Raw genomic sequence first — 14,341 nt, forward strand, 5'->3', positions numbered from 1 at the left:
AAGGAGTCATCACCAAACACAGAGATGGACATCCAGGCACACAGTCCTCTGGACAGTAAACTGCAAAATAGTGACTGAAGTGGTTTCAGGGGCATTTTGGGATTGCCGGTAAGAGGATTTTTGGGACAAAGATCAATAACCGTGTCAGCAATGAACACACTGTGTTGCTCAAGGAGGTGATTTTACTGGGGTGGCAGGAAAGCAAAAAGAATCAGAGCTGTCACCTGTAAGTGGACCTACTGCTGTCTGCAATCCTGAATTAGCACATCTTCATGCCACCCCCGTTCCAACTCCTCCTTGGTCAGCCTTGTCTTCACTGAGGACTTCCTTGCCAGCTGCACCTTAGGCCATGCGTTATTGTGGACTTTCCCTCCTGCGTCCTGCTTCCTCCATTGCATCACCAGTGGTCCAGCTGAGCCCTGTGACCTGGCACCGTGACAGCAATCCAGCACGGGTCCTGTCCCTTAATTCTGCCCCTGAAATCACGTAGACCACAACATGCCCATAACACAGATTTTCAGTGGAAAACAAACACCTTGCCCCAGTGTTGTAGATGAAACAGGAGCTCCAGATTAAGATAATCCATGTTTCAGAATAAAATAGGGTGCTTTATTTGGCAGGAAAAAAAGTACATCTGGTCTAAATGGAAGTAAACAAGACCTCAGAGTCCTTTTCTCTGTGTAAAGCCACTTCCCCAGAAGGTGTGTTCGGGCAATGACAGAAGGGCTATAAAGGGACCCCGCGATGCTCATACCCACACTTTGATCTAGACATGGCCATACAGAGTTTGCTGCAATACACGGGCTCTGGCTCGCTGCTCTATTTGGCAGCAGGGCTGGTCACTCTCCTTTACTTTCTTACCAGCTTCAAGAAGTCGGTTTGCAGTTTGCCTCCCGGGCCACGACCTCTTCCTCTGATCGGAAACTTGAATGTGGTGGACCTCAAAAAGCCGTTCCAGTCGCTGACAGAGGTAGGGTCTGAGCGAGCAGACAAGAGGAAAACATGCAATTCCTGAAGCGAGAAATGCAACTAGGGACATGGAGATGCGATTGTGTTTGCGTTGTGTGGAGGGCAGAAATGAGATATTTGGCATATAGGCAGGCTGGCAGAGTGACTTTACCTTGAGAGGTATACACACACATATATGCATTTATATATATATAAATATGATACACACATTCCTTCCTTTGTACACACACAAGTGTAGACCCCCACCCCTTGCCATTAGCTCCATATTGTTGGTATTTCAAGCCCCTCAGAGGCTGCAGGTAGAAGACGCGAGCTGAGCCAGTCTGCTGACAGATCAGGACCATTTGCCATCAAGAGATGTCTCACTGCAGACAGACCTCTCCCAGTGAAGGTAGGTATGAAGGAAGAAAGGGAGGAAGGGAGGGAGAGAGGGAGGGAGGGAAGGAGGAAGGAAGGAAGGAAGGAAGGAAGGAAGGAAGGAAGGAAGGAAGGAAGGAAGGAAGGAAGGAAGGAAGGAAGGAAGGAAGGACGGACGGACGGACGGACGGAAGGAAGGGTATCATCCCCACAGCAAATGGGGTCATAGGCACATTTATTTCCAAAGCTAATTATATCCCTGCAATGCAAAGCTCAACTCTGCCTCCCCAACCCTTCCCCTGCACACACACTGGCCAGGGTTATTTAAGACTTGATGCGTGGCTTTTATATGTCTAGGTAAACAAATTGCTTTTTCTTGTGCAGCTCCATGGATACTTTTATTTCTAAAAGAGAGAAAAAAAAGACTTAGATATTTTAAAGCCAGGTGCAATGTTTGTTTCAGAAAGTGTCTGCTGTGCTCCCGTAGGGCGGTGGGGACAATTCAATGTGAATTCAGATTTCTTCTGGTTGCCGTAGAGACGGTTGAGGTGCCGTAAGTGACCTGTCACATACCCTGTGTGTGTGCTTACGGGACGCTATGACAGGGGAAACCCAGTCCCCAGTGAACTCCTTCAGCCCACCTGAGAGGGCAGGGCAAACACCAAAATTCTCCTGTTAGTCGTAGAAGAAGGGCATCCTGGGCTGCAAAAGTACAGAATTCCTATGGCAGTCACACAATGTTCATTTGCCTTGATTTACGGTGCAGAGGATTGTGCAGAGCACAGTTTTGATGGGCTTCTGGTCCTGAGCTCCCATCTGGTCATAGGTATGTTTGAGGGTGCTGGTATGGAAGAGCAACTATTTTTGGCGGTACTGGGGGATTTTATAATACAAATGTCACGCGAAGGCACCAGACTCATTTCCTATAATCTGCCAAGCAGCTTTCTTTAGGCTTTCAGGCCTGCCACATCCAATACTTGTGTTGCTGAGAAAAAACAGGGTTGATGCCAAGAGGTACTAATGCAAAGAAATGACCAAAGGAAGGCTGGGAGGCAGCTGTGATTCCCTGCCCCTGACTCTGCCACACACTCTGTGAGCTGCCAGGGAGGAAAGAACCAGCGTTAATGTTATCTCCCAAGCCGTCAAACCACCGTTTGATGAAAACAAATTCAATTTGTCTGGTGTAATAACAGGAACTGCTTCTAATCTGAAATTCAATTTTCGGTATGTATCTAATGCATAGCAAATGGTAACCCAGGCACATCGGAACAAGAAGACATTTGGAGCGGATGGCTTGCAGTGTGTTTAAACGAAGACTAAAATACTGAGTGAATGATTACATTGTCAAAGCCATCCTTCTGTGTAACAGATGATTCATATTTAATTTGCTATAAAAGCCTAGAGCTCCTGTGACATTATCTACAAGAATACGCGTCCTAGCTGGATTCAAGTTTCTGGTGGCCAGCAAATAATTTTGCAATGACTGCAACACTACCCACCTTGCCATAATTAGAGACAAGTGCTGTCCTGAAAGAAAGAGTTATTGTTGAGCTTTGTTTTCGTAGTGTTTGTGGCTTCAGCCTCAAAGATGTGTGCACGCCTGCTTGCCTTAGGTCAACAGCATTAAAATAAACAGGCCTGCCTGCTACAGCATTTTCTAACCAGCCTCCGAACGGTGGTATCGCTACGCTGGCCTGTTACTGCAGAACACCACAGGAATGCAATGGCATTTTATTGACTTCTGCTCTGATAGGAGCAGTGATAGCAGACACCTTGTTGTGCAAACCGGGTGCAAGCAGAGATGCTGGCAATTGATAGCTGTTGCTCATTAGTTGCATTACAGCAGCGCCTGGAGACTTCAGACAGGGCTGTGAGGCTCCTTTCGGGCTAGAAACCACCTAGGGTGGCTAGTGCTAGCGTTTGGGTCCAGATCTGGTTTTGAATGAACATATTTATTCACCTTGACAGCTCTCCAAGATATACGGCAACATCTTCACTGTGCATTTTGGACCCAGGAAAGCTGTGGTACTGGCTGGATACGAAACCATCAAGGATGCCCTTTTAAATCATGCTGAAGAATTTGGAGAGAGGGCAGAAATACCCATATTTAGGAAAATGACACAAGGAAACGGTAAGTGACCTTTTGGTTGGTTAGTTTCTGTAGTTTGTCTATGTTCATTATATTCTTACAGCAGGAGAGTTTCATCCTCTTACAGATTGCTTTTTGTTTATGTAACAGCGTATCAAGCAGCTTTGGTACCAGTGTGTAAGAAGGCCTTATAAACATTTATTAACCACAGGTAACATAAGGATGTTACACCTTTATTTTAGGCATAGCATTCAGCCATGGAGAGCTATGGAAAACTATGAGAAGATTCACCTTGTCCACACTGCGAGATTTCGGAATGGGAAAGAGAACCATTGAGATCCGAATCCTGGAGGAAGTAAATTCCCTTATCAAATATTTTGAATCCTACCATGGTGAGTGTCAAGACTTTCATCCAGAGACAGAAAATATGTCTAGCAGAACAATAAAGGTTAATGAAAGTTTAACTCTGAGCAAATGATATCTCGTGGTTAAAGTTCAGCATATGCTGAAGTAGGTTATTAAACTGAGACCTTAAAACATTGAAACTGAGTTCCCTGCTAGGCATTCTGGGTGGCGAATGAGTTTTTTCTTTGGGAGCTCAGGACAACATTTCCATAGGAAACCAGACTGAAACAGGCATACTCACATCGTCATTTGTTTTCATTGCTTGAAATACAGGGAAACCATTTGATACGAAGATGATACTCAACAATGCTGTATCCAATGTCATCTGCTCTATATTGTTTGGAGAGAGGTTTGAATATGATGATCCTGTATTTCTAAATTTGCTGAAGCTGTTAAATGAAAATACTAAGCTGTTTGGCTCCCCTATGGTGCTGGTAAGAGCTTGATTTTACATTTTGGCTTTTAGCTTTTTTGAGGATATCCAGTTCCCCATGTTTGTCCTCCAGGCCTCCCACATCTTGCTTCTTGAAGCGAGAACATGAACATTATTAGCCAGCCAGCCTGTACGGAACACATCTGCGGTTCTGTATCCACACCTCACGGATTCCCAGGCCCCTGGGCTTAATCTGTGAAGCTTATTAGTGAATGAAAAAAAACAGAGTCTTTACAAAAGGAACCATTTTACCCTCTTTGAAGAGCAGAAGCACAATACGTCTCTCATATCAGAGATCAGCCCTGAAATGCCATCTCAAATCTGACTCCTTGTATTACACCTTCAGTAACTGTCTTAGTTCTGCCTCTCCTAGAACCAGGTTTGACAAACTTTTTTTTCTTTTGTTTTGGCTACTGAAACTCAATCTTAGCAAACTAACAGCTGATATAAGCCCGTTCCTTCCTGACACAAAGCTTCTGCTTTGAATGCCAGTGGAGTCGTCTTTCTGAGCTGCACTGAGGTCTGCGGCTGGCTGTAACTCCAGACTAGCTAAGCCCAAAAAGCACCACCCGAGCACAGGTCAGAGTTACACACTGTGTACAGACATTCTCCCAGGACGAGGCACCAGCTAACAGCTAATGGTGGGTGTTTGTTTAATTGTCTGGCAGGGCAGCTAGTGGTCTCCTTGAAGATGTGCACACCTCTCATGGGGTGACACCCCTCCTTTGTCCTGACAGCACGTATGTCCATATGACATACTGCAATGCTGTGCTCAGCCCAGCTCCTAGGAACAATGTAGCTGGGTTAGCTCGGTGCTGTGCCTAAGCTAATTGGCTTGGAAAGCACCATGTTGACACAGCAATATTGTCTGGTGGCCAGTTCAAGTTCCTTCTGCTGCCATAGGATGTAACACATCTGAGGGCTTTCCCTGGAATAAGTGCAATGCTCACATTCCCATCTTTCACATCTGAGACCCTCTGTCCCACCACCCACACAGCTGGAAACCCTGAAAGAAGATTAAGCTGATGAGTCTCCCAAAAGTCATGGCAAGGACTCATGCAGAGGTATTACGGAGACAACACTCTATTTCTGCAGCAATTCATAACTGCTTGGACTGTACAAGCAAATGTGGGGGAATTACGGCCTGAAATGTCAGGGCATGGGACAAGAGACCAGCAGTGTGATTTGAGATACCAGTATGTGTTCAAAATGCCAATTAACAGTAAGACTTCTCTTGCTCCACAGTTATATAATTTCTACCCATCCCTTGGATTTCTCTCTGGAGCTTCCAAGACTGTGCTACAAAACATCAGTGAACTGAATGCATTTCTCCAGAAGCTCTTCCAGGAACACAAAGAAGAGTTTAATGAAAATAACTTAACAGGCTTTGTTGATGCCTTTCTGATGAAGCAAAAACAGGTACTTTAAAGCTAAGTCTCAGAGTCTTTTTATTCTCTTAGCTCTCACTTATTATTAGGACTGACCATCTGTCAGGGACTGGGAGTGAGTGGAAGCAGAACTGCAGTGAGCAGAATATATCAAAGCTCATACTCACAGTGAGCTGTGCTGTACTCGCTCCATAGCTCCACTGAAACTGCTGGTTAAAGGGATCTAGTTGTCAAGATGTCCCACGTGGGTGAAATAAATTACCACTCAGCACACGTAAGGAGATCATCCCAAACCTTCCTGCAAGAACGGTACAGTGATAAACTTCATTGCAGTAACTGCGTTCCAACTAACCTAATATCTGGACCTGGGGATTGCACATACACTTGGGACCAGACAAATTCCATACAGCAGAGGCCCTAATGCTAAAATACTAAACATTTAGTTTCCCAGAGCATATAAAGTCACAAAAAGCTAAAATGCATATAAAAATGGTGGCAACACAGTCACCTATTGGTATCACTTACTGTAGAACTTATGGCCATTACATGTATGTTTTGAAGGAGTCAAAGAAACCCCACACTATGTTCAATGACGGAAACCTGTTGTTTTCAACCTTGGACCTCTTTGCCGCTGGAACTGAGACTACTTCTACAACTGTGCGCTGGGGTCTTCTGCTGATGATGAAATACCCAGAAATTCAGAGTAAGGCTGAGAAGTCCTCTTGTACAATATACTGTTGCATGCTTAAGGCTTTGGTTGTGGAAGGGAGTAGAACTCATTCAGTGTTGTCTAGAGTAATTATTCCGAGTACTCTGAGAGAGATAACAACCGTTGATTTTACAAAGGAATTTTATTCAGCTGGATTGCAATAAAGCAGCCCAGCCAAGTGGGAGAGGCTAAGGGCCAGTCTACAGTTACAGTAAAGCTCCCCCATCGTTATTCTCCTGCAGGCTATGGGCTTACGTCACTAAAGGTCTCCTCAGGAGCTGATTCTGATCTGGTTTCTGTTGAAGGCTATGGGGTAACAAAGGTGTGTAATCAGAATCAGGCATGGGATCAGGTACTGTAGTGACTCCATTCAAGCTCCCTTGGCTCAGCAACAAACCTGAAAGAACCATGCCATGCCCTGACTTACCCACTTCTGCTCTTCCCAAATACCCCTCAAAGTTTTCTCTTTTCTTCATCGTGGCCAAACTGGAGGCCATTTCAGTTGCAAGATAAGAGGGTTATCAGCTTCTTAATCCTTTCCTCCTTCCAAGGAAAGATTCAGGAAGAAATGAACCATGTCATTGAACCAGGAGAGCTGCCTAAGTTGGAGGACCGGAAAAAAATGCCTTATACAGATGCAGTGATACATGAAATACAAAGGTTTGCCAATATTGTCCCAATGGGTGTATCACGATCAACTCCTACCGATGTGAATTTCCAAGGCTATGTGATTCCTAAGGTGAGCTTTGAGGCTAGCAGCTTACATTGCACAGATTCCTTACAGTTTTGTTTAAAGCAGCCAAGAAGAAAAATATAAAAATCTAAAGACGCCATGATGCGTGGTTTAATCTATGATGTGATCCTTCTTCTTGGATCCAGGATAGCTGTTATAAACATGCACTGGACTGTGGTTTGTTACAGCTGTTTGAATCCAGAATAACCAGAGTTTAATTAAATCACACTGGTTTGAATCTCTTATGCCAAATGTGGAACCTCTACTTCAGCTTCTTTCTTGAAAGATCTGGTTCTGTAAGAAAGGAATATTTTGTGGTCCAAAAAGAGAGCAGCAGCTACTGATAACAGGCAGAGCCACAGTGGGGCAGGGAAGCATCCCCCAGTTCTGTTTGCCATGGCTCAGTCTTATTTGCCTCTTCACATTAGAAAAAAGAAAGCAGCCCAGCTCAACTAGAAAAGTGATCTGCTCCAAACAGCTACCGTGAGTTTCTTTGATCCCTTTCAGGGTACAGAGATTATTCCACTGCTGACCTCCGCTCTGAATGACGAGCTGCACTGGAAAACCCCAGATCAGTTCAACCCTTCCCACTTCCTGGATGCTGATGGGAACTTCATTAGGAGAGAAGCATTTATTCCATTCTCCTTAGGTGAGAGGGGTGTGTGTGCACCACCTGGGGCTAGGCTAATGACACAGTTTCCCCCAATTCCAGGAAGGTATGAAAGTCAGGGACACAGAACATAGGATAAGGGTTTTCTGGTCACTTCTCCTGTCCACCATTGCTGTAGGTAACCACCTCTTCTTTGGGAGATCTGGGAGACACTGATTTACCCACAGTCACTGATTAATTTCACATACCTACAGGCTTCTCTGTGGTTTGAGGCCAAGTCAGTAGCACCTCTAATATATATAGAGAAGGAAAAATTTCCTACCTCAGCAGCCTGCTCTTACAGACTGTACAGCCAGTTTAGATGGTCTCAGACATCAACACTAACTGTTATAATGCTGATCATTTACTTCTCTCCTGGTTGTTTTCAGGACGAAGGGCTTGCATTGGAGAAGGACTGGCCAAAATGGAGCTGTTCCTCTTCTTTGCTGGCTTGCTCCGCAAATTTGTTTTCCAAACACCTCCAGGAGTGGACAAGTCAGACCTAGATCTCACTGCTGATGTCGGCTTTACCTTGAACCCCATGCCTCACCTGGTTTGTGCTGTGCCCTATGAATGATCAAACGACGTGGAGTTAGAGTAGTGAACACTTCAAGCTTGAAAGCAAGTCTAGTTACAGGGGAAAAAAGCTGTCTGAACCTGAGCTTTAGGGGAAGGAAGACACCAGGCACTGCTATTTTTCTCTCATTCATGCAATTCTTTCCAAGAGCTCTTGTGGTGTCTGCATAATGCAAACCCTTCAGACACCCCTGAGTACTGCTCTCAGAAACAGTGCGATTTATTCCCGGAACAGCACATCAGAGATGCAGTTTTCAGGGCTGTTTGAAAGAATGAAATGGTTTCAAGCCTCCTTTATAGATGTAACCCATCAGAGGCTCTCCCCTGAGAGCCTCCATGGGGAATTTCTCAGCCCAAAGTCCAAGCTCTACAGCAAAGCTGATTAGCAATGGCCCAGCTGGAGACAACAGACACTTAAGGGATCTAGAAATCTCCCCAGGACGGTTGTTCAGCTGAGCCTCAGACTGAGCTTCCATTGTGTGATACAACCTGCCTTATCTTTATTACAGAGTGCCAGACACGAGGGTGTAACGTGGGCTGATGCCAAGAGCCAGGCACGGGACAGTTATCAGAAAACATCTAAGAGGTTTGGGAAGTGGGTTCATTCCAACTCACACTAGGCACTTTATGCTGAAAAGCCTATTTATGATGGGGCCAATCTAGCAGCTTTCTGTTTCTGCTAAGAAAGGTATTTCTACCACTCCCTCACCTCTCCTGGCTTCATGCTGGCTCTGGCACTTGTCCGATCCCTTACCAGGCCAGCTTAGATCCCTAAACTGGCAGACAATGACCAGCCACAGAAAGTGAAGAGTTTCTGAATCAGCATGGCTAAAGCTGGACACAAGCCTGAGGCAGTGTGAGGGTGATGCAGCCTGGGGCCGGGCAGCAGGACTGCCATGCTCCCATCAGAGAGCTGATAGAGGCTCAGCCCTCTTCTCTGCTTGCACCTTAGGAGCCGTAGTTGCTCTCTAGATCCTCTCTACCCTCCATAGAGAGAGAGAGAATCCTTCAGTGGATGATTCAACTGCCATAAGGTCTGAATTGCTCACTATCTCCATTGACTGCAGGGTGAACCATCACCCACAGGCTGCTAATTCAAACTTCAGTCTCATGTGTCAGGTGTGTTGAGATGAATAGAGACAATATTTTCCATTTGACTGAAAATGGGGCTTAAACTCTTTAGAAAATGTTGCTGTCTGTCTTCAGCTCTACACCAGATACACAGCCCCTGGCCATTTCAAGCTGTCTTCCACTCCAAACATTCCTTTTGTCAGGGATAGGCAGCAAGGTCTCCAGGCAGAGTAACAGATCAGCCTGCACTGCTGAGCAAACACTACTGCCATGGGCTCCCGTGGAAGTTACACTTGCTCGGTACACAGCAGGAGCAGGGCCATCACAGTAAGAACTGCAAGCAAAATTCTTGGTGCTTGCAGAAGTGCTTTGGCCGCTTAGGTAGGAACTGAAGTTACAAAATCAGAGCTGATAATGCTCACATTCTGCCAGCAGAGATCCTGCATCACTGTCAAGGCTAATAGGATTTTGAATGTAGTCACTGTGAAAATAGATGTAAAACTGGTAATAGAGTCTGGAAGAAGGAGCAGGTTAGACTTTGTTACCAAGTTGCTCACCTGTACCATTAACTTGTCGTATGAGGGTCTCTGTAGAAAGCTGGTGACACCCCAGAGGCTGCAGCTGTCCTAGAGCAGCTGTTTGATTATTACAATTAATGATTTATTTCATGTAGCAGCCAGTGGGAGTAGGAACAACTAGCTGTACCTGCAAGGCTACACCCACTGAGGGAAGCGTGATGTGTGTGTGAAATCTGAATGGTGGTGCAGGTACAAGAGAGGAGGCTTCTTCACGCGCTGTGAAACAGGCAGGAAACCACACGTGAGTTAGGGAGCAGCGACTCACTGAAGATGCTTTTGTGTTGGGTTGGAGGCAGGAAAGGCAGATTAGGATGAAAAGAAAAAAGGGAGAAAGAGAAAGTTACAGAGACTGAGGGGGCGGTTATGGTAAGTCTATAACATAAAACTAAAGTTGCTGTCTCCTAAGCTGATCTGTGCTGCAAATGGAAGGAAAGAAAGGAGGAAGACAGGGACACAGAACATAGGATAAGGGTTTTCTGGTCATTTCTCCTGTCCCCCATTGCTGTAGGTAACCACCTCTTCTTTGGGAGATCTGGGAGACACTGATTTACCCACAGTCACTGATGAATTTCACATACCTACAGGCTTCCGTGTGGTCATCTGATTAATGATGACAAGTGAGGCGGTCTTGGTTTGGCCAAGACACTGACTCTTCACACTAGCTTTAGTTCATGCGACTAAAGGTAGCACTCTAATAGTTGTCCTGTACCTTGTAGTTGTACTGGTATTGCACTTGTACACACATTGTACCGTGGGGCCATCTCCAGCTTCTGGATACATCTGAAGGAGCCTGCTTAACAAGCTGTGTAACAAGAAAGCCTTCGCTGCTACATTTGCTTATGTTTGTTTTGCTGTTGCTGTATTTGCAGCCTAACTACTGCAAGCCTGATAAATAAATATTTTGCTCTGTTGCTGTTGATCTATCTGGTGTCGCAGGATGAAACTGACTTTGTGTCAAAATGGTAAAGTTGGGCTGCACCCCCTTTAATACACCCACATTAGAGAGGTGAGCACAGGGATCCCTGGGCAACATGCAGCTGCAACATGTTTAACGATGCACAGAGTGAGCAATACTCATAACCGCAAACAGCTCAAAGGAAATGATTGAATTTCTAACTCCAGAAAATCACAACTGAAAAGGCCTTTTTAATACTTAAATAATCGTCCCCTTCAAAAGTATCTCCTGTCAAAATCATATGCACAGTCCATGTGTTGATGCGGTTTAATTATACAAGAAACCTGGGACCTTGGAGCTTTGCTAGCAAGTCTACACTTGGGGTTGTAACCTTGCTGACTTAGAGGACTTACAGGAACAATTTTCAGAACTCACTATTTGGTGAATTAGGGAGTCCTCCCAGATTCCCAAAGTGCTTAAGACATCATGCAAGGCTTTTTCTTGCATCGGTCCCAGGGAGACATACAAGCAGTTGAGATGGCATTATGCTTGGGATACCATGTTTCCAAAAGGATATGCTGACTTTAGGAGAAGTTGGGACAGGAGGAAAGAAAAATGATGATGGAGAAGGAAAACCCTTCACATGCATACTGGCTTGGAAGATTTGGTTGTTTTCCTTGAAGTGGAGATGGAGAAGAGAAGTAGGAAGAGTAAGGCCATGCAATGTCCTAGAGAAGATGAGTCATCTGCTTCCATCAACCTTTTCTCAACACAGAGGCAAAATGGAAAAATAAAGTGAATGGCAGTAAATTTAAACTAATAGGAGGAAATAGATTTTTATTCCTGCTATGGCCTTTTAACACTGGAGAAGGGATGCAACTCCATGTACTTCAACATAAAAACTAGACTCCACACAAGACCAGGAAAAAACATTTTCTTGGCTGAAGAATATATTATCTTACAGTGCCCTCGGAGTTCTTGTGGTGCCTGGGTCTGGCTGCTGCCTGGGACAGGACATGGCTCTGGATGGCTCTCTGATGTGGCCTCTTACAGTGATTCCTGTGGCTCCTGCCCTTGTTCAAAAGGAACTCATCACAGTAAAAGCCAGCAGGAGTTATCTGAGGCTGCAGTCCTGGATGCACTGCTGGTCAAGAATGGTACTGGCAGGGAAGGCACAGAGATTTTGGGAGTGTTAATTTAAAGGATGCAGGGCTGGTGCTTTACTGGCTGGCCCTCCCCAGGCTGGCTAACTGGCAGCGCAGTGGCTGCCCTTAGGGGCTGGTGGATGATACCCATGCTCCACGTCCTCACCAGCACCACCTGGTTCACATGCTGTGGCAGAGGATTGCCGTGTGGGCAGGAGGGACTGAGGACAACCTGGCTGTGAGCACCCTGAGGGGCCCGGCTGCCCCAGGAATGCACCCGGAGCAATGTCAGCGCCTGGCAGGTGTTTTGTGCTCGGCTCTGTGTGCTCAGGCAGGGGAGCACGTAGCAGCGTGGCTCCGGAGCAAAACACGTACCAGACACATTATTGAGACAGGAATTTCTTGTCATCACAAGAGCTTGACTTACCTTTGTCATTTTAATGCATTGCACTCAGAGCCTGGTTTAAAAAAAAACCAATACACTCCCCCCCCCCCCCCCCGCCCCAAAAAAAACCAATACCCTCCCCCCCCCGCCCCCCGCCCCAGCTTTTCAGAGATAATTTAAGTCTCTTTCTGAAAGGCCTTTTTATGATTTCAGCTGCTCCCAGGGTAAGGATGAAATAAAAGGAGAGTGGCAGCAACATGTAACTTTCACACTGCAGGGTGCTGCCGGTCAAACAAAACCCTGCAGGAACAAACATTTTGCACAGGGCGCAGAGCACGTGCCATCGCAAGTTCTCATCACAATGCCCACATTCTGCACCCTGTGCCAGCCCTCATCCTTCTTGCCTGTCTTTACAGCCCCTCTGCCTCTTTACTCACTTGAGCAGGAAGGGTTGAGTCATCCTAGGCATGCTCGGGGAGAAACCGTTGCCTCCAGCCCATTTCTTGGAAACTAATAAAAAAAAATAATCCCAGAAATGTTGCAACACACTTGCTTCTTCTGCTTCTGGGGGGCTGTTGCGCTGTAACATCTCCACACCACGCAGGCAGCTCCAGCGTGCAACCGAGCAGCCGTTCGCTTTGGGACCATGCTAACCATAGCTGTGCTCTCCTTCACATTAGGTCCACTTCCTTCCCTACCTTCTTTGCATTTGCAAGGCTGAGGACCCATATTTGCTGAATAATAGCCTTCATACGATCTAACCTTTTGGATAAATGTATCTTTAGCCTTGTGCTTCCTGATCATGTAAGACAGCTCTTTCTTCCCTGAGCAATCTTATTCCATTGTCTGTTTATTCCCAATATCCTCCTGAAAGCCACTATTCAACCAGGTAGATCTCAATTCCTTCTGTACAAGATTGAAACCTTTATGAGGGACGCAAGCTCCAGGTGTTTCATATCTTTGACTTAAAATAATTCCATTCTCCTGTCTTGTTCCCCTTCTGAAGCCTGCCAGGTCAGCTGGCTTCATTAACTTCATTAATTTCTTCCCTCTCTCTCTTAGAAGCCGCTTTTGCAGAATGAAGAATCCTCCCAGAAGTTTCAAATCTAATTTTGTCTTTTCATTCCACTCATGAATCCACTCATGATCACTTGATCCAAGCTAATTTTCCATGGCTAGCTATTACATGTCCTCTCCTTCAGACACAAAGTCTGAAATCACATCCCTTCTGGGCAGTTCAGAGCCAACTTTATAAAGAAGTTTATGGGCTACAACCCCCAGGGATACACGGGCTTTACCATTATTAACAACCTTTGATCTCCACTTGACATTGAGAAAGCTAAATTCTCCCATAACGATACTATTTGTCTCTCTAGTAACATGGAGATCTCAAACGCTATCCAAATCTGAATCTGGAGGTTAATAGGATTCAGAGAAAACTTTTTATTTCCCCGTGCCAGCGGAGCGTTTGGAGGGTCATAGTACTGCTAATAAAGGACCTTGAGGTCTCAGGGGGAGGAGGAGCTTATAGAGGAATGCCAAGCACCTTTTCCCATGTATATGTTCTTGCACACACATGCATGGGTTTGTAATTTGAAACTCTCTTTACTTCTGGACAGGCTTTGCAAACTGCTTAGACCACATTCTCTGAGGTGTTTAAAGAGGGTGGAGTATGCAGTATTTATTTAGGTACTCTACAAACCTTAATAAGAATCGAGTGCTTGTAGCAATCGCAGAGAGCAAACAGAAAGCCAGCTGGCAGAAACCGAACAGTGCCACTGCATTTTTATTACTTCTAACCCCCAAAAACCAGATTATTACTAAAAAAATGTCTTTTTTAATTTCATTTATCTCTGATCCTGCATTAATTTGTCTGCTGTGTGCAGGAGCATTATTAGCTGTACTCTATTTTTCAACTGGCTATAAAAATTCAGCTTTTAAATTTCCTCCTGGTCCAAC

General features: G+C 45.4%; 1 protein-coding gene across 1 annotated transcript in view; it reads left to right on the top strand.

The window, feature by feature from the left end:
* Positions 1-772: 772 nt before the first annotated feature.
* Positions 773-14,341, top strand: part of LOC103913562 (cytochrome P450 2K4-like) — a 26,579-nt gene continuing 13,010 nt past the window's right edge. Inside the window, exons 1-9 of the mRNA XM_009320062.1 lie at positions 773-970; positions 3,295-3,457; positions 3,658-3,807; positions 4,094-4,254; positions 5,499-5,672; positions 6,203-6,344; positions 6,902-7,089; positions 7,591-7,732; positions 8,122-8,294. Of these exons, the coding sequence (XP_009318337.1) occupies positions 773-970; positions 3,295-3,457; positions 3,658-3,807; positions 4,094-4,254; positions 5,499-5,672; positions 6,203-6,344; positions 6,902-7,089; positions 7,591-7,732; positions 8,122-8,294 (1,491 nt within the window). The remainder of the gene's footprint in view (positions 971-3,294; positions 3,458-3,657; positions 3,808-4,093; positions 4,255-5,498; positions 5,673-6,202; positions 6,345-6,901; positions 7,090-7,590; positions 7,733-8,121; positions 8,295-14,341) is intronic.

The sequence above is a fragment of the Pygoscelis adeliae genome, unplaced genomic scaffold (genome assembly GCF_000699105.1).
Source record: "Pygoscelis adeliae isolate BGI_AS28 unplaced genomic scaffold, ASM69910v1 Scaffold242, whole genome shotgun sequence".
Taxonomy (NCBI): Eukaryota; Metazoa; Chordata; class Aves; order Sphenisciformes; family Spheniscidae; genus Pygoscelis; species Pygoscelis adeliae.